Here is a 21,937-nt window from a genome sequence, read left to right as displayed (position 1 = left end):
AAGCCCGACCTGTACCCGCCAGTATTTGACCCCGCTAACAGAACACACCCCTATCCATGGCCCACCTGAGTAGGGCGAGCCCCTGATAACAAGGTAGAACCAAGGGCCATGTATAATTTATCAAACACCTCGACCCCTTATTCATTAAAAATCAGACCTAAGTTAATAGGAACTCCACTCTTAATTAAAAACCCCGCCCAAAGAACGTGTGACAGAGGAGTGCCCAAGTCACTCACATTTGAAATTACGTTAATAAGTTTGTGAGTGCCTCTCTTGCAGCCTTCAGCCTTAATTAATTATAGTGTTGTGTCAACGTAGATATTACCTCCCTGTTTTTCATGTGTGACTAGCCACTAGAGCCAGGGACGTAACTACAGGGGGGCAGAAGGGACTTGTGCCCCGGGCGCCTCATTAGTGGGCTGGGGGGTTGGGGGCTAAACTGTCAGGGTAATATTTTCTGTAGATATATACTCGAATATCGAAAATTTTAACACAAAAAAAAAAGTTGTAGGGCAGGTGAACTAAATTATTTGTATTGAAAGGTACGTACATGTACTTATATCTCATATATTGTAAAACTGGTATTTTTAGCACTCTATACAGCTTGCGATGTATTAAAAATGAAATGGCTGCAAACATCAATTTATTTACTATCTAAGTTGAATAAAAAATATTAGAAAATAGTTAAATCAACATGTGGTGGTGATATGAAATGTCGGAAAATGTTATGGTTTCGTTGTTTGATTAAAAAAAGGGGGGCGGGGGAAGATGAGTTCTTGCCCCAGGTGGAATCTAGTCTAGTTACATCTCTGACTAGAGCAGTCAGCAAGTGGCGAACAGTCTCTGGTGTGACTCTTAAAATTTAAAATTAATTTACGTAAATTTACTAACCCTAATTATTAAAGGGTAACTGCAAGACAGATTAGTTATTAATAATTAATGTATGAATTTAGAGCTGCTCTAAGCTTCTTGTTATTAAAATAATTTCATAATAATGGAAGTTTAGCAACTTTGGCGCGAGAGAACACTGAGACCTTCCCTCCCGCCAAGGGAAAACTAAGCACCGAGCGACTCGCAGACCGGGGCGCACGTGCATCCCATGGGGAGTCTTCACCCTCTGTCTACACCGAACAGTACTTCTGGTAACTATAGTCATTTAAACCAAACCTTTTTCTTTGTTGCGTAAACTCCCCGTGCACCCCACGTCCTTTTTCGGCATAGGGCCTAACCCAGCACTCCCAGCACGAGACATTACGTGGGGCAGTTCACCATATGAAACGGCACGACAACCACTACAAATTAATTTTTGTTAAACGCCAAATGCACAGGCACCGACAACAGTTAAGCATAGAACCTTGCATCTAATTTAACTGCGGGCTGCGGTTCACACAGGTGGACGCGGGCAACGTCACACTATCAATTTTCGGGATTGACAGTCTCCAATCTACCTCCTCCTTAAGCTCGACTGGCGTGAGGGCTTAGATTAGTGACAGTGCGTCAGAGCACTCAGTTTTTAACGCAATGTAATTTTTGTAAGATAACTTTTGTACGTCGTGTAAGTGTAAACTGTAACTGCTCGACTGATTAAACTTCCACTCTGCACACTCCGTGTGCGACGTGTCACCGACAGTACAAAATTCGAGTTCGTATATGTTATTGTGTGAGTCTCCCTACCCCAGCTAGGAATCAGTGTTTTATGCTGTGCAGGGCCTGTGATGTGATAACAGCTAGGGATCCCTCCAACCACAAACTTCGCCTACGGTCCTAGTGGGCCACGCAGGGGCAACGCACCCAGAGAACCCAAATTCGGTTAGAAGCAGAGCTAGCCTAGCACCCTCCTGGAACACATTTTTACTAAGAGCCAGTTTCCCGCTAGGATACACGCCCGGTCACGAACACAAGAACCCAGACGACGGAAATATGTGAAAGTCATTAAAACAACGTCAACCTCAATTACGCATGTTCTCTCTGTAAATTTGGCATCCTGAGTGGCCTACAGCTCAGGGGGGCATTGCAATAGTAGTTATTCCCCTGGCTCAGCCAAGCTGGCCAGGATACCCCTTTTTAACCTCTCAGGCTCTGATCGCCGATTACGGTACAAAATGCTATAGGGGCATGCGGGATGACGTCTAACTGATTAATGAATGTAACAATATGGGCATTTTTAAATCCATACCTGGGGTTTAGTATTTTGAAAGTCTTTTTTTTTGCTTTCGTGGGTGCAGTTTCTAATAGTTTATAGTTTCCATCTGTTTCGTGGCACTATCTGTGCATAATGGTGGAAAGCAGTGAATTCTAACGGTGGACACAATCTGTGTGATTTGCGTCCATCAATTTTGGTATGTACTCGAAAAGTGAATATTTTATTTATCAGTGTATTTATCATTTTCAGCATTATTTTAAACAATTCTACATTAAATTTCGTGTACCAATTACGTAAATGTTTATTTGCATCTTAAGAACACATGAATTTTAATTTGCTTGTTACTGAGTTCACATGTTTACACATCACTAACGAGTAATGAAACACTCTGTCGATTTTTTTCTTTTAATTAGCACGAACATCGACTAACTTCGGAACCTACATGGATTTCAGTGAACTCCCCTGCCTCCATGTAAATTCGCTAAACCGAAAATTTAATTGCCAAATCGCAAATTTATTTGAATTCGACTACCAATGAGCTATGAGCTATGAGCTATAGACAGTTGAAAATACGCCGATAGATCGCATGTATATTTAAATATCATCAATGTCAGTACATTATACATATATTTGTTAATTTTATTATACACCACGTAATGCATATTTATATAATTTAAAACCTTTTTCGGGTAGCTACAAGTATAATTTTTACGTATGTAGTTTATAATAAATACCTACTGTGTGCACGCTTTATGTATGTAATGTAACTGGTGCTGTCATCTATATATGTAGATGACCAATTTTAATGTTTAGAATAATAAAGATACAATTTAAAATTTTATATAGTTACCTAATATGGTTGACTATGTGAATGAGATATAATAGTATTTTGGCACTCGCAGGGTTATTTGAAAATTATTATTATAACATTAAAACGTTAAATATAGCGACTTTAAATGATCCGCGATATGCTGTAAGATAGATAACTATGTACGGTTACGTAATCGTACAGCAAACAAGTATCAAGAATGTGTACCAAAGATAATACCTACCTTCCACTAGAGGTGGGTTGTTACAGCAATTTTCGGTATCTGTTTCAACCTGATATTATTACAGTTATGTACTAGTTACAAGTATCTGATATTTCTGTATCAGATAGAGCTAGAGGTGGGTTGTTACAGAAATTTTCGGTTTCTGTTCCAACCTGATACTGATACAGTAATGTACCTACTTACAAGTCTCTGATCCTTCTGTATCAGACGTCCCAGGAAGCAACAAAGCTCCGCGTACGCAGACCGTGCGACCGGAAGGAGAATCTGATACTATTTATCACGCCCGGTAATTCTCTACCTCTGTTACTCTCATGCCCGCCTGATACAGCCAGTATCAATCAGTTCAACATTCACTTCAGTTCGTCCTGGCCGTGTATCACCATGTACATTGTTGCGGGCTGTCATGCTTTGTAGTTAGTATCTTTATAGTGAAATAAGGAATGGATAAGTGCACGAAAAAGACTTCATTTGTGTGGAATTTTTTTACGGAAAATAATGAGTTTGCTAATTGTAATTTGTGTAAACAAAAACTGAGTTATAAATCATCATCGACTAATCTGAAGAAACATTTGAAACGTAAACATTGATATAGTATGCTCACTACTGTACGTATCTGTTTTTTTTAATTTTTAATTTTTTATAAAATCGTAATCTTTTAATGTATGAAAACACTAGTTACTAATTGTTTTCGGAAAAAAAAGTCCTGATGTTGATTACATATGTTATTAGTGTCAACTGAGAATTTATTTGCATTTTCATAGCTGTTAGGTGCACAAATATAAATATTATATCTTGTATTAATGTACTTTTTAATATTAAAATTTCATTAGTTTTATTATTGAACGAGTCTGTGCACGCACTGCGCTCTGAGCGTACTTTGATGTGGGACAATAACCAAACGACTCGAAACAATTTCGCTTTGCGCCTCTCCAACGCCTTCCCCTGCGCTTCCTCCCCTACATTATTTCCCTTCTTTATCCCTTATTCGTCGTTCCTGCTCCCTCCCCTTTCACAAGCTCCGCCCAAGTGACCGTCATCTGCGATCGGGTTCTGCGCACATTGGCCGTGGTGTAGTTCCAGGCGAATTCTGAACTGATACTAAAGTACCTGATACTTTTCAAGTTTACTCGTTTGCCGTTCCTGATACAGGCGCGTATCAGTGCCAAAGTATCAGGGTGATACTTTTCGACCCACCTCTAGATAGAGCAGTAGCGGTCCAAGAAAGCAACAAGGTATCAGCATTCTCGTTACAGGTTACACATCCTCCGTGTCATCACCAGCCTAAAAAGGTTGTGGTGTTTCTGATATTTTATTTATCACGCCCGGTAATTCTCTACCTCTGTTACGCTCATGCCCGCCTAAATACAGCCAGTATCAATCAGTTCAACATTCACTGCAGTTCGTCCTGGCCGTGTATCACCATGTAGATTGTTGCGGGCTTTCATGCTCTGTAGTTAGTATCTTTATAGTGAAATAAGGAATGGATAAGTGCAGGAAAAAGACTTCATTTGTGTGGAATTTTTTCACGGAAAATAATGAGTTTGCTAAGTGTAATTTGTGTAAACAAAAACTGAGTTATAATGCAATACTATTTGTTAAATAGTGACTGAACTTGGAAAGTGTTTTTTTTATCGATATTGGCACTGCTATCTGCCTGATGTAACTCAAATGTCTATTGATATAGTATGCTCACTAATGTACCTATCTGTTTTTTTTATTTTTTATTTTTGATAAAATCGTAAATTTTTAATGTATGAAAACACTAGTTACTAATTGTTTTCAAAAAAAGAAAGTCCATATATTGATTACATCTGTTATTAGGGTCAACTGAGAATTTATTTGCATTTTCATAGCGACTCTTCGTGAGACCGCGGGCTTCCCTTCTCTCTATCTCTCCCTGTCTCCCTCTCCTCTGCTAGCGAGACCGCGGGCACCTTCCTTGTCAGCACATCCTCGGTCAGCTGCACTGGGCCGAACGGTCCACTCCCGCCTCAGAGTGTGAGGCTGCTCTACCCAAGAGCTGGCGCCGGGCAAACAACACGACTACCGAACGACCGAGCGACGTCCACCCCGTCTCCACATCTTCATCAGAGACGAGGCCGCGACAAGTTTTATTATTGAACGAGACGGTGTTTTAGCTTTGCTCCCTAGATCGTGGATCCACATATCACCTAAGGATAATTGATCTAGAACCAGTGTCCTTGGTCTTGTATCGCTATTAGCGTACTAACTAGAGTCTTCAGTCTTCGCAAGAAGCACGCACTGCGCACTGAGCGTACTTTGAAGTAGGACAATAAACAAAACGACTTGTAACAATTTCGCTCTGCGCCTCTCCTTCAACGCCTTCCCCTGCGCTTCCTCCCCTACATTCTTTCCCTTCTTTATCCCTTATTCGTCGTGCCGCTCCCTTCCCTTGTTACAAGCTTCGCCCAAGAGACCGTCATCTGCGATCGGGTTCTGCACACATTGGCCGTGGTGGTGTTCAAGGCGAATTCTACACTGATACTAAAGTACTTGATACTTGAATAGTGTACACGTTTGCCGTTCCTGATACAGGCGCGTATCAGTGATAAAGTACAGGATAATACTCTGCGACCCACCTCTACTGTGTAGCTATAAGGTAATAGCACCAATAGGTGACATGATAAGGGGTGGTTTTGAACGAATTATTCCTTGTTATCGAAACTACAAGACATATTAGTCAAATGTTATTGTTGGAAGCATTATTTTTTTGACTTACTGATTTGCTATATATTTTCCCAAAAAACCTTTGTCATAATTTATTATATCTTTTTTATTTGAGTCTTACATTGGCACCTAAAGTTGACATGTAAAACACAGCCAGAACCTTAGGTTGACATCTTGGGTACCATAAGTTAACATTATAACATAACTTATATTTTTTTTAGGATTGTTAAAATAAATATTCTTCTAAAACCTCAATCTGTCTTCATGTTTTTCCAAGACACTAATTATTCAGTACTAGCAAGTTATCTTGTCCTTATTAATACAATAATGTAATAAAAAAATAGTTAAGTCACTTAAATCAGTGGAAAATGATACCATATTCTTAAAACGACTAGAACTACTTGGCACTGGCTTGGACAATTTGCGGACTACGTCCTCTTGGCTGAAATAGGCTTCTTCTTCAGTCTTTGAGAATCTCATACTTTGTGGATTTCTTTTAAAAAAAATCCCCAAGTAATGTCCATTTTCTTCATTTTCTCTAACTTGTACAACATAAAGTCGAAATGAACTTTTCCCGTATACTTTAATCACTGCAAAATCTTGGAGATGCAGTAGAGTGCTTTCTTGTTCTTCCTCTTCAATAGACATATCAGAGAAGTTAGAATCACTTTCATGAAGTGAGATAATATCTGAGCAATCTGAAGAAGACATTTGTTCATCTATCTTAGATATGGCAGTTAGAGATCGCTTGGATTTAATCACATTGAGATTTTTTTTAACTCTCTTGCCTCCTTTCTGGCAAGTTTTTCAGCCTCTTTTCTCTTCTTTTCTGAAGACTTCTTTTCTTGATAAATTTGCCACTGTGCAGAAGTAATAACACTTTGAATTTTTTCCCGATGTCTCACACAAGTGGTTACTTTCTTTTCTCTTGGCCAGAAAAGTGCTCTCTTGAATGGTGATGGAACTTCTTGCAAACATGTCTTTCCTTCTATATCATCACTTCCAGTTTCTTTTGTTACTTTTTCAATTTTTGTGGCACAAGCATTCACAACCTCTTGAAGTTTATCTATATTATCATATCTAAGCCTAGACTCGTCAGGCAACACTGAGCTTCTAGACTCAACAGCTGCTTCTTCACCCATCATCTGAACTTGTAACTCTTCTGGATGATCTTGACGCCGTATCAGGTTTTCTTTCTGAAATTCTCTTATTCTTTCCTCCACAGTTATTTCCTCTTCTCGCACATTTCTTGTAGCCTCTGTTTCCAGCACTCCACCCGGTAGTTGAATTGTAAGTTTCGTCGAGTCATCTGGAAGATTTTTTACTTTCAACCACAGCTCACGAAGGGTTTTTCTCTTCAATTTTTTCTGACTTTTCTAATAACTCAACTTCGTGATGACCAATAATTGATCTTAAGGCGATTGGTGCATGGAAAATATTACGACAAAACTAATTTAACTGTACATATTTATTTTTGATGCTTCTTTTTAAGACATAATATACCTAGGATCTTATTTAATAAACTTTTTTTACTGAGTTATGTCATTTTAAATGCATTTATTTTTATTCCAAGCCAGAATTATTTATAAACACATAATTGTGTTAAACTTAAGTATAGTTCAAGAAACGAGTGTATGAATAGGTTTCTGCACCTATAAAAGTAAAAAAAAATTTTTTCATCGTCAAAATTACAGTTTAGTATTGAAAATTTCCATTGATCATTGCTGGACTACTTCAGGAGCGATTTAAAGAATAAATTTAAATGAAAATGAAAACATAATTGGCAGAACACTATTGAGTTATGTATATATTTTCTTATCCTTTTTTTTTATACGATCCGACTCAAAACACGCCCTCTGGTGTGGCAGTTCTAGTGCTGCGTGTAAAACTCTCGCCGCCGGGAAGAATGTCCCCGCGACGTGGCGCTGAGGGCGGCGCTTGTCGGAACCAGGTGGTCTGGCGGAGCTCCAGCCGGCTGGCCCTGCCTACGGGAGGGGAGGGGAAAGAATGGGGTGTAGTGGCGGGACGAGAGAGGAGGCCGAAGAAACGAAGGGTCTGTCAAGGTCGCACTTCATAGAGGAGTATCTTCGCTCAAGCAAGGAAATTGTCTCTGTACAGAAAAATTCGTACGGCGAAATTCTTTTTAGCAGTTATGTTTTGACTTGAAGTTGAATACTGACAGGGTGATTATTCTTTTTGGTGGTTGTTTACACATATGAATAAATTTTTATCCTCCAGATTAATATGTTTTGACAGCATAGAACATCAGTTGTGTATTCCGGGTAGTTAGGGTATGCTATATGCACACTAGAATGACAGATCTAAATTTAACCAAAAAAATATATTTTATATTTATTAAAATTTATTTAGAACATCAAATCAACACTAGGCTATTCTCGTTATATGAAATTAAAAAAATTGGAAATGTTAGCTAGCGATGCCAGAATGCCGGGCACACTAATTACAAATGTCCTTTTGTAATATTACATTGCACAGAACACTGAAACCTTAATACTTCAAATGTTTGTTTACAGTTTTATTATTCTGTGCTACGTTATTTAAATTTATATGTTTAATTTATTTTGGGTTTTGAACTATATTTCTGACATTGTTACAGACGTTTGGGCTTTTCTGTATGTAATTATTAAGTAATTGCGGCTTTTGGAATTACGTTTTTCACGGCCAGAAATTGCCCGAGGTTTCGGCGGAACTTTCAAAAAGTGCCTCGAGCCTATTGTTCTAAAAGTTGCTACTAAAAAGAAGCTTGGTTTTGGCAGTTTTGGTGCGTGCAGCTCCGCGTCAGGACGTTCCTGACGCGGGCCTACCATAAGTTATGTTACGTGTGCGGTAATAATAGTATGTATAAAAAGGTTATCATCAGACTGCTGATGGTATGTTAAGTTGCGAACGGGAATACGCGATTTTAAAGTTATTAACGTCAGAAGATATCATTAGTCTAGGTATGGCCATTTTGTTATTACTCTATCACTAACGCTGTACTGACGCCCTGCAACTTTTTAACATTGCCGATTGATATTATGACTTTGTTGATGTTGCTGGGATAAACTAAAACCAGCCGCTATTAAATATTATATTTACTAAATTAATTAGCCTCAGTATTATTAATGGCACGATGATATGAACATACAATGCACAACTATCTTAGTGGTCTTGAGTCTATAGGTCTTATGTTTTATCGGACAATTGATTTAATTGATGAGTTAGTGAATTTTTCGAACCGTAAATCCATTTTTGAACTCTACGTGAAATATTGACATTTGCGAAGTCGTGCCCATGTAGCCTACCTGGCAACGATAGTTAAAAAAAAATCGGAGTGATATTTTGGTCAAAAGGAATTACTGTATTGAGGGATACGTGGTATTTGTTTATTCGTGTGTAAGTAATAAATCAGTCTTAAAATCAGTTAATTATTTTGTCTTCCTCTTTCGTATTCTATTTGAGATAAATATCAGATAAGCATGTGTTACTTGTATCACGATTTCTAGGTACTGTTTATCAGTAATTAATATTTTATTTTATTTTTTTGTTAACTAATGTTCATAGGGCAGTGCACTAGACATCACTACCTGTGTGTAGTGTTGCGTTACACTTTTTAACGCATTAGAGTTCACATAAAATGATAAATCCAAAATTTCGTTTAAAAGTATAAATATCAGCGATAAATTTAATTAATGTACTGTATAACTCAGTGAGTAAAACACTCGAAAATATGTATAAGACCTGTTAACCTAAATATTTGTTAACAGTTAAACTGAACTAAGATGTGTTAGTGTTTGTTTTCTTCCATATATTAGAGGTATGGGACATCAAAATACGCATCTGTCGCCCATTGACAGGGGCGGATCTAGAAGCTAGGATTGGGGTGGGGGGGCTTGATCAGAATTTTGCTTCTCACCCATTCCGAAAAATAAGGGGGGGGGGGGGGGGGGTCCGGGGGTCCTCCCCAGGGAAAAATAGGATTCCAAAGTGCAAAATGGTGCTTTTTGGGCATTTTTCATGCTCCAATGTAGAATATATCACTGGCAGAAGTAATAATTTTTCTGGGAAAACGGGTGTCAAATAATTATGATTGAAATTGTTTTAAAAGTTTTTAATTATGCTACCATTATTCTGCTTGTTTCTTAAAGATTTTTCACATCATGACACGGAAAATCAGCGTAACTAAAGATATACTTGATATGCATATATGTCAGTGGCATATACAAACAGGTAAATAATAATAATAATAAAACATTTTTTAAAAACATTGTTAGACAGAATTTAGAAAAGTTCACTTGTGTACAATACTTCACATAAAAAAATTATTCATCACAGTACAAAAATTGCAGCCTCCTTGGTTGCAATCGGGCAAACATATCGATTACAGCTGAAACTTCGAGCTTAATGTTATGTTTATGAATGTTCATAAGAGCGAGGCCATTCAGTCGGTCTTCGCGCATTGTCGTTCTAAGGTATGACTTAGTAAGTTTCATAGTAGAGAAACTCCTTTCTCCATTGCAAGATGTCACTGGCAAAACACAAAGCAGGTGAAGAAGTTGTTTTATGCTTGGGTAAAATCTTGTAGATGGATCGCAATATGCATCAATAGCACTGAAAGCTTGTCCCTTTTTTGCTTTCCAAAGCTCACGCCACATAGCCACCTCATTCTTGAGCTTGATTTCACTTGGGTCCTCACAGTATTTTAGAGCAATGCTGATCAATTCGTCTTCCTCAGTTTGTGCTGAAAATTCTGGAACAAGGCTAAACAACTTAAGCAAGTCTGCATGTGTTGAGGAAAATCTTGTTGATTATTCACTAATCAGGTTGTCAAGAAATGGAATGAAGACATTTTTCCTGTAGTATTCTTCTGGGTTAGATTCCTGTATATTGGATCTGTGAACTTGCCTCTTCACAATACGGGGTAATCTCGCTTGAACTTCGTGTTGCGTTGCTACATTTACTGCCTTTTTGTAAATGCAACTGTAGAATGAACTCTCTGTACGATATCGCTGTAGTATTTTAATGGTTGTGTTTGCCATGGCATAGCACAACTGAAGATCAACATCTGGGCTCTGAAGGTCACGAGACAAAGTTGCTGTTATATCAAGACCTGTTCCTAGGATGTGTAATGTTAAAATAAAGTCAAATCGGAGAATAGCAAATAAGAGTCCTGCTGATTTGGTTGAAGGTTTTTCTTCTTCTGTCAAAGTCAAAAAGACTACAATTGAATCAAACATCTCAAGAAAGTGTGTCACTGCATCATGTCGCTCGATAAATCGTGTTTCACACAAAGATAGTAATTTGTGCTTTTTCTCGTTTGGATGTTGTTCAATGTAGATTTCCCCAAGCTTTTGCACTCTTTGGGGCGAATCCTTAACAAAATTAATTATATCTGCTATTATACCAGTAGCATTTCTTATACTTGGTTCGGAACAAGAATGCGACAATGCCAAATTTAACTGGTGTGACGCACAGTGTACATATAAAGCCAAAGGATTCAATTCTTTGATACGAGCCTGAACCCCTTTGAATCTACCTGACATGTTGGACCCTCCATCATACGCCTGTCCTCTCAACCAACTGAGATCCAGGCCTAGCGTCTGTAGTTTAGAGGTGTAAAAGTAACGAAAATATGTGTACCCGTATGTATTCGTTACTATAACAATTAGTACTCGTTACTTTCGTATCGTTACTCGTTACTTCTGATACCGCATGACATGGCACATGCTATGTTATGTAACAGCATCGAATCGAGTCGTATTTCGCACGCGTACAGTATGACTTCGCGTAAATAAAAATAAATCGAATATAAACAATTAAAAATATTTGATAATTAACAGCTTTTGTTAACCAAGAAACAATTAACTCTCATTAGAGCGGCTTTATTATAATATATCTTTTAAGATAAGAACATAAAACGTGAAAATACGCGATTATAAAAAACAAAAACATACATATTTATAATTTGTAAAAAATACTTTCTTACGTTGTTTCTGTTCGAATCTAAAACTTTGTCTACACACACAATACCTTTAATAAACAGTAAAAAACTTGGACGACGAATTTCCAAATTATACTTTTTTAATAAACAAACATCGTTCTTTGTAACGAATACGCGCGCGCATGCGTGAAACATACGAAAGATGCGAGTAACGAAATGCATTCGTGTGTAACGTTTCGTTACTCGTTACTAGATGCCGCTCCCGTTACTCAGTAACGAATACATACGGTTTGCTACAGCTCTACTGTAGTTTTTCTACTATGAGTTTTGTTAACTCTTCACCTGTCGTGTCATAGGCTTCAACAAATCCAACAAACATCTCCTTAATCGTACATGACTCAGTATCAAGATACCGTATGCATATAGTAAGCTGTTCTACCGAGCTACTGTCTCGTGTTTCATCAGCAATCAAAGAAAAGTATTTGGACTTCTTTATTTCGTCAACAATACTCTCAACAATTACCTGACCACAACAATTGATTAAGTCATTTTGGTTTGTTTTACTAATGAATGTTGCATTCTTTGGGGCTGTTTTTAAGTGAAATTCCAAATTTTCGTCTCCTGCATCCACACGGAATCGTAACAATGCTCTGAATTTACCTTTTCTCTTTTTTCCTTCTTCCAAGTCCATGTCTCCATCATCACAATGTCCACGAAGCGCAATATTTTCTCTGCCACATAGAATTATTGTTTTTACAATCGGAATAAGCCGTCGTCTGTTTTCTGCCACTCTCTTCTTGGCCTCAGAGTCTAACAACACATGAATTTTTTGGGCAGGGTTTTCATGTTTTTTAACAAATTCAGTACCTTTGAAGAGAGCTGTTCTGTGGTATTCATTATTACTGTGCTCCTTAAAACTCTCAAGTGCATGTTTGTATTTGCAAAGAGGTTTCTTCACCAGCTTCCCTAAAGGTGATTTCCTTTTTACCCCTGCTTCTTGCGGGCCAAAAAGAACACACGCTCGGCAGTATACACCTTCATCTTTTTTACTATAGGACAACCAAGGATAATCATGCAACCATTTCAAATTGAATTTCCTATTTTGGCCTGACTCAACACTTGGTGGGAAAACATATGATTCAGCTGGGGTCCAAGGTTTTGTAAACACAGTGTATAGTTCTTCAAAGGAAATGGTTTGACTTTGGCACACATAGTTGGCAATATCATGTAAATCTGTATAGAAAATGTGTGTACCTGAATTTGATGCAATCTCGTTGGACGTACTAGGTTTAGGACTTGGAGGTCTTCGATCCACCGATGTTGATACGGCTGTAGAAGGTTCTTGTTCTTGTCCGACTTCGTTAACTGCTGCAGCTACACCATTACTTTTATTAAAACCTACTGTTTCAAGAGAAGCATTAGTACTTTTCTTTTTGACAAAAGATAATAAATCTGTCTGTTTTCGTTTGGACATCGTTAAACACAAAACACGAATACAGTTGTATTTATAAATAATACTACGTTTGTTTTGCAAACCTCGTCGTAAACTATTACACAATACCGTATGGTTTACACAGGTAGGATGAGTCAAAATACCCTCGTCATTGATTCAGGGTTGCAGCTGAACTTGACAACATAAATTGTCACTAGAAAGATGCTGGGTAATTAGAAGTGCGCGAGCAATGCCAGGGTTGCCCTGCAGGGTTGCAGCTGAACTTGACAACGTAATATGTCACTAGACTCTGGGTAATTGAGCGAGCACACTCCCCTGGCAAATATCGCGAGGATTGCCCTGCAGGGTTGCAGCCCAACATGACAATGGTAAAAGTTACTGGATGCTAGGAAATAATAAGTGCGCGGACATAATCATTGCTGCACTCTGCTGCTGTGTTGATAAACTGCTAAACCACAGCGGGAGTGTGACTAGAGAAAGGAAAAGCGTAAATCTTAGCATTTTTAATATAGCTCTTACATATAAGCCACAGATAAGGCATCCTTGGCTCGGTGTCGATGTTGGTAATAATAACCGAGTCGAGCATTGTTATTTACATAAAGGAAGAACTACGCACAGTTCGCCAGTTATGAATAAAAACAGTAACTCATCAAAAACCGGAAATTGAAACACTTCTGCTTCTGATTTTTTTTTTTGGGGGGGGGGGGGGGTCCCTTCAGCTCAAAAGCCCCCCCCCCCCCCCCTTAAAACCACCTCTTCCCATTGACTTTAAATACAGAATTATAAACTACATATTGTGAAAACATTCTGCAACAGTTTTTGCTGAACGGAAAAACACAGATGAGAAGACAGACGAAATGTGTTTGGTAAGTGATTTTTTGTCAAATGTAATGGAACAGGGCAGTGATTATCAGAATGAAAGTACAGAACTACTTTTGTGCAAGGAAATGCATTTTACAAAGACATTTCAAGAGAAATCACCTTTAAATGAAATAGATCTTGCTGACATGGAAGAAATATACTTAGATTTAGCGGCCAGGCCCCTTTCAAGTGACGAAATTTCTCTTGAAGGGTTGAAATATGTTTCTGGCTATATAGCTCACCCTTTCAGAAATAAATATCCCGACCTTGGCACTACGGATTTCAATTCGGAGGACGATAACTGGATACATGTACAATCAAAGGGTAACTTAAAATGTCCCACTAATGAATTTTTTGAATTAATAAAGATAGCTGAAATGTGTTTTGATAATGTTCATGGCAACAATTTGTGCAAAAAAGAGCGGATTTTTGAATCACTGACTAAAATTATTTGCGGAACTACTGAAAATAAATTTCCAGAAGAAGTTATATACTGTTTTGTCAGGACAAGAACGTATATGCGTATCAAGTATTTGAACATGAAATATTTTAACGAACAAGACCAAAAATGCAAAGAAAGAAATAAGATGAGGAAAACTACCCTCTAAGATTTTTCAGTGTGATAGTGTTCACTTTCCTTCACCATAATATGTATGTTCATAATTTATCTACGATGTTTTTTATTTACTATATTTAAGAAAAGCATTTATTGTGAATATCGCAGCAATTATGTAGGGCTTAAGGTATTTATTGTATTCCAAATATTGAGTATGTCATTTTTATTGCCTTTATTAAAAATAATATATATATGTTAACAATGTAACAAAATTGCGATATTTTTGTATTGCTATTGCAATTTCGTTTCTTGTAAACATTATTGTAGACTTTTTCATATTGAAATTAAATTTGCTATAGGGTTGTTTGTATTTTAATTTTACAGTTATAAGATTTTTTATATGTTGTTTACTGTTTACAAACATTTGAAAAATATTTCCTTAACCATATTTCCATTTCCATGGCAATAGTCTTGTTAGCTTTTCGGGTAACTCTTCTACATGGATGATAAGATGGAGCGACATCTAAAATATATCACACCACCTTTACATAACTATAAAACTAAGAGGTGTTTTCTTTACATAATATTAAAGCACAATGTTTCCTTGTGGCGTAGGTGATTTAGAATTTCCATGTATCTAAAAAAATGGGCTTTCAGAATGTTTTTTAACACACAGTGTTTCGGAAGTTTTTTGAAGAAAAAAATTGACTACCCGTTTTATTTTTTTGCAGCTGAATTCGGGCACGTGCATGAAATATAATTAATCCGTAGGAAGCGCAATGGTTTAAAGTATTGATGTTGAAGATTTGAAAAGATTTATTGAAATAGTGTGAGAGAACGAGCGAGTTGAATGAGAAGATGTGCGGGAGAGGTTAGCTCTCAGCCACATGACGTGCGCAGTTACGAACAAAAACATAATCCATTCCGCCTCCCCATGGCGAAGGATGAGTGAAAGAGAAACCTGCTAAACCTTCCCCTCCTCCGGGCACGATATAACCGTATCGGCTGTGTGTTAGAGGGAGAGCGAGATACAATCTTCGAGGTTTTGTTAGTTACCGCTAGATGGCAGGCCGCAGAGCGACCGCCAGCGACACCCTTTCCGTCTGAAGGCCATCTCGCCACTGACGAGCTGGAACTAAGCTCCTGAACTCCCTACATAGTAACAGTCACCCACATAGGCATCTAGACTCTTTAATGATCATATGATACAAAATTCATTGTTTTCGGGTCTGTGACCTTTTTTACCGTGCACCAATCGCCTTAACCATGCCACATGATTTTCCAATTCGTTGCTTGTTTGTAATACTGTTGGGTTAATTTTTTCTCTGGACATCACTGCACATTATTCATCTACTTTAACAACTTCAGGATCCCAAGGCATAAGGCCACATTTCTTAAAACCATTTTTCAAAATGTCAGGTTTTTATGACTTTTCAATAACAGATTGTAGGATGAAAGAAAAGTTCTGTTTCTTTACCTCACCATATTCCATCTGCCACTGCAGGACCAGCTCCTTCCAGCTGACTTTCAAAGAATGAAACACAGCTACATCCATAGGTTGTATAAGATGAGTAGCATTAGGATACAAGGCCACCAACTCAATACCGTGTTCTGAACAGAAGCGGCTAACTTCCAATGACAAATGTGATACATGACCATCCACGAAAAAGATCACAGGCAGGGGTATGTTTTTTTCAAGGAGCCATTTATGAAATACATTTGCCACATATTCAAAGAATAGTTCGTGGTTCATCCACCCACTTTCAGATCTACCAATAGCCCAGCTTTGCGGAATACTTTCTGCAATGTGGGCAGGAACACGAGTGTATCTGAATACCACCATTGGGGGAGCAAGAGTGCCTTCAGCATTACCATTCATTAAGACTGTCAAACATTCCTTTTCATCATTACCTACACCTTGATAAACATTTTTATCTCCCCTACCTGCCAACACCTTTCCTCCCTTAGAATTTAAAAAAAATGCTGATTCGTCTGCATTAAATACTCTAGCAGGGCATTCAAGGATGTCTGTTAAACTTTTTTCCTGTAAATATGAGAAGATCTCATTTTGCCATTTGCACAAACTTTCTTTGGATACAGAGCCTCTGCTTTTTGTCAAATTCTGGCAAATTCTCTCAGAAATTTCTGGATGTCTCTTCTTAAATGAAGCATACCACTTTTTACTAGGCACATTACACGTGAAAAAAGTTTTTCCTAATTCATTGGCTAGCTTCTTAACACTGCACAAGAATGTTTCTTTTGAAACAGGAAAACCACGTTTTGCCAGGTGTAGTATCCAATTAACAATATTTTGTTTTTCATCCTCTGAAAAAAACTGTAGGAGCTCCCATCTTCCTACTAATGGGCTTGATCCCCTTCGCCTTGTACATAAGTGTGATTCTCGGAACTTGATGTTTCCGGGCTGCAGTTGCATAGGGCAGTCCATTCGATACATCTTGTAATGCATTCATCATTTGTAACTCCTCATACTTAAGAATTTTTTTTGGAGACATGATCTGAAAGAAAATTAGGTAATTCTCTGCGACATATTTTCTTTCAGGATACAAATTTATATTGGTACAGTGAAACCATTAGTATAAATATATTTATTACACAACTACCAAAGTTGCATCAATTTATTGGGCACTGACATTTTAAAATCATTGATTATAATTTATGATAAAATACCTGCTATGTGGTCAAAGAAGAAACAAAACCCTAAGGTATATTATTGTTACATTGTTAGCTTGCACAGGTGGCCTAAAGTTGACACATCAGGACCTTAGGGTAACAGGTATGTCACCTTAAAGTTCCCAAGTATATTTTCCACTGTTTCGTACATGAAACTTCACATTATTCATTGAGAAGTTTCAGTCACTACATATGTTAATAATTTGCTTGTAACCGAAAGTTTACAGTACTGTCATCTTTTGGAAACATGCTTTTATTTGGAACTTAAAGTTGACACCCCCCCTCTAGCACCATTGAGTGAGGTTAGGTTATGGTTTTTTCTTTATACAGTTAAAATAAACATTGAATAACATGTGAAAATTAAATGCACACATAAAAACTTTCAAACTTGAAGTATCACCCACTATTGCACACTACCGCCATACTTAAATCATTACTCAACTGTCATTAATATGTGGCCTTGTTATAATGTACCAGTTACATAACATTATGTCCAACTTAAGTGGAGGAAAGTTATTTTCCCTTCAATTGTTATTTGAAATCTTATTATTTAAAAATAGAATTATGTGTCACCTTTAGGTGGCATGTCAACAATTGGTGCTATTACCGTATAGAAGAATGATTAAGAGTAAGTGAATATTATGAAAATTGGTGAGTGAAATTTTGACACATTGTTTTTAAAAAATAAATCTTGTGTGAAGTGTTAATAACTATTGGAAAAGTAAAACCACTGTATACTCAGAAATTTAGAGACGAATGGTTAAGAACCCTGTTCTAAAATACTGGTTATCGCAATTTCAAGGAGACAATACTAAGTCATTATGCAAAATTTGCCACTGTAGTTTGCGTGCCAGGTTTGCGGATTTAGAAGACCACAGGAAAACTAAAGAACACACGACTGCCGCAGGTTATTTATCTTGTGAAAAACAGTTAAAAATTACTAGTCTGAAGCCATTTACACAGTCTTTAGAGCACAGTAGTGCTGAAGGATCTCTTTCTCTATTTGTGTCGGCACACTGCGCTATTGCAACATGTGATCATTTAGGGGAAATGTGTAAGAACATGTTCAAAGATAGTGATACTGCTAGACAATTACATATACACCGTACAAAATGCAGTGCAGTTATTAAAAATTTGTTGGGACCATATTTTGAAAGTGATCTGACGAATGATATTTGTGATGGAGGATTTATTATTCTTGTAGATTAATCCACTGATATAAGTGTTCACAAACATCTTGCAGTAGCTATAATATACTAACTATAGTATTTCATCAAACAGCATTGTTTCAACTTTTATGAAAATGACTGAACTTGAACAATGTAATGCTGATGGTATTGCTAATGCTATTAAACTGACATTAGCAGAAACAGGCTTGAATTTACAAAAACCGCAAGGCATTGGTACAGATAATGCTAGCGTCATGGTGGGAATAAATAATGGTGTTTATCAGTTACTGAGAAAGGAATTACCACACTTGCTTTTAATTAGGTGTGTGTGTCATTCCGTTCAGTTAGCAGCATCCGCAGCAATTTCTGAGTGTATGCCAAGAAATTTAGATTTTCTTATTAGAGAAACGTACAATTGGTTTTCGAGGTCTTCATCTCACCAGCGTAGCTAGGTGTATAGGCCTCGGCCTGAGAGGCACCTAAGTCCTTCCCTAACCTGTACCCTTCCAACAAAGATGCTTAGGGTGGCATTCCAAGCCATTCTGGTAAGGTAGAGAATAAGCACTACATTGTCGGGGTACAACTGTAACCTAAATTGCATGCTGTGATCCAAAACGTGTCCGAACCCTATCCCTGTTAGGTAACAAAAAAGAAAAAAAAAGTGTTAAACTGTACCCTGCACGAGGCTAGAAACCAATTTCAATGCATTCTAGCGGATGATTGGCAAGTATCAATACTTTTTTTTTCACTAAAAGTAAAAAAAAAACTATAGCAGCACTATCGAGCAAAATAAATGGTGTAGTTTTAATTTTCTCAAGTATGTACTTTTAAAGTTTCCAATTATTTTTTGTTATGACCATTAAAGTTTACATTATCCATTCCAGGATAGTTTCGCTATCATGAAGTTCAATTTGGCACACCCAACACACTTGGTACGTCCCCCGATGACCACAAAAATTGACTACATAGGTGTTAATGGCATCAGGCGCAGTTCAGCCATCTGGACGAAATCAACAAAAATGTGGACTCTACGCATGTTTGGAATTTGGGCAGCAGAACGGCATTGGATAGGACACCAAAATATTTTCCCTGAAAATAAGGGACTTGCTGTGTCCTATTGATCACTAGGAATACGGTTGAGATGCAGTTGGAGGATATTGAATACCTATACACTTATTTTTGTGTCTTGGAATTCTTGGCCTTAGTTTCAGTTAGGTCAGGGCCGTCGCGTCCATACAGGCGAACCAGGCAACCGCCTAGGGCGCCAAGTAGCTGGGGGCGGCGCAGCATGACACATAACAGCTGATATAATATGTTTAACGATTATTGAAACTAGACAAAAATGGATTATTTTTGTAAACATTTTGGAATGTTTGTATTGATACAAGTAATCATTTAAAAGTCCACGGTGACCGGTTTATGATTTGTGATAAGTAAAAAAATAATAATGAAAATAAAAATACCTGGTTACATTTGATTGTCGACAAAATCTTAGGCTTACGTAATGTATTTTGAGGCAAGTAAAAAAATTTTTTCGGGGTGTGTCCGGCCCCGAGGCGTGTGGAGGGAAGGAAGGGGGGGGGGGGGTTGCGTTAATCAATAACTCTTTTCCACATGAACAAATTAATTTTAGATACTATAAAATAACACAAAATAAATATGGTTTCGTAAATCATTAGCCATTACGAAAACTGAGAAGATTTACACAAGCACAGCATCAGGGCCGGTGCAAGGTAAATTGGCGCCCTAGGCGCAAAACCTTAATGCCCCCCCCCCTCCCCACTCCCCCGCGGGCACTACCAAAAAAAAATTGCCTTGCCTCAAAATACATCATGTAAGCCTAAGGTTTTGTCAACAATCAAATGTAACCAGGCTTTTTTTTTTTTTTACTTCAATAATCGTTAAACATATTATATCAGCTGTTATGTGTCGTGCTGCGCCGCCCCCGGCTACTTGGCACCCTAGAGGCGGTTGCCTGGTTCGCCTGTGTGGACGCGCCGGCCCTGCTCCGCATTACGAGAATTCCTTGGCATCACTGCTGCACCGGCCCTGAGTTAGGTCAGGAGTCATGTGTAGCGTGTCGTGGTTCGTGTCTGTCCGCAGGGCGAGGGCACGGTGATCAGGTCGGGCGACGGCCGGCGCGTGGACAGCATGGTCGCCACGGAGACGGTGGGCCCGGGCGGACCGGTGCTGATCCAGGACGGCGACTACCTCAGCGCCATGCAGCGCTTCGACCGCGAGCGCATCCCGGAGCGCGTGGTGCACGCCAAGGGGGCAGGTGCGAACGGGTTCGATCGCACTGGCACCGAGGTCGCCGGGGACCCCACCCAAGGACTGCAACGTTGCAGGACTCCCGCCCCCTACTAGTTATAATTAATTTTTATGTTTAGATGTTTCGTTGGCGCTTTTATGATTATTATGAATTTCGATAATGTTGGTAAATATGTAGTTTAGCGGTATTTGCAAAAACAAAAGTGTTAGAAATCCGAAAATACTTTTATTATATGTTCTTTAACTTCCTCTTTTCATTAAACCCGGCGAAGATAAGAAATTCCAAATACTTTAGGAGATACCGAATTTTTTAATTTTCATAGTTGGGCAATATTTGTTAAAAAAAATTAAAAATTTCAAAAATACTTTCATTCTATGCTCTTTAACTTCCTCTTTTCATTAAACCCGGCGGAGATAAGAAATTCCAATTACTTTAGGAGATATCGAATTTTTAAATTTCATCACAATACCTGTGCATTCATGCGGCGATCACCATTGTTTCTTGTTTACGAGTGTGAATTTTTTTTTTTCGCAACGTAGGTGAAAAACTACATCATTTTATACTAATGGCAAAGGAATTGTACCCACCTCTAACTTAGGTGAGTTTGACGCCGTCCCCGCTACCTCTTACTATTTTGACGTGATTTATGCTTGGGTTCGAGATCTCAGGGAGGGTTCGGCCTTGTGGCTAGAGGTAGGGGTTAACGCAGTAGGGCCCCCCGAGCTGTTATGGCCACTCGGGACGCCTGAAGAAGAACACAAAGTTTCTGGAGAATAGTTGATGAATTTATTACGGCACAGCCCTATACATAGTGCTGCCCGTTCTGGCCGTAACGGTTTTCCTGACGCGACTAGTCACACGCGCAGCTCACTTCCTTAGTGGCGGCTCACGATTTTAATGCGTGTGAGGGGCGGACTTGTACACACGATGCGGCGGTTACAAAATACACTCTAACATGACGAATTATACCTTGATGAACAAAACACTTCACTATTACCTAACACTTAATATACTGGGCTAGTGGCATGTAGGCCCGTGTCTCCGGCGACTCTACGTGATACCTAGATGTGTCCCAGGGACTGATTCGTTAGTACATTTGGTGGCACGATAC

At 38.3% G+C, this 21,937-nt stretch overlaps 1 protein-coding gene across 1 annotated transcript in view; it reads left to right on the top strand.

Annotated features, from left to right (window-relative positions):
• The window catches only part of LOC134541357 (catalase-like), a 106,400-nt gene that overhangs the window by 30,929 nt on the left and 53,534 nt on the right, over window positions 1-21,937 (top strand). Inside the window, exon 2 of the mRNA XM_063384780.1 lies at window positions 20,658-20,832. Coding sequence (XP_063240850.1) covers window positions 20,658-20,832 — 175 coding nt within the window. The remainder of the gene's footprint in view (window positions 1-20,657; window positions 20,833-21,937) is intronic.

This window comes from Bacillus rossius, chromosome 18, assembly GCF_032445375.1.
Source record: "Bacillus rossius redtenbacheri isolate Brsri chromosome 18, Brsri_v3, whole genome shotgun sequence".
NCBI lineage: Eukaryota > Metazoa > Arthropoda > Insecta > Phasmatodea > Bacillidae > Bacillus > Bacillus rossius.
The sequence above is the reverse complement of the archived record's forward strand: the minus strand, read 5'-3'. Positions and strand labels throughout refer to the sequence as shown.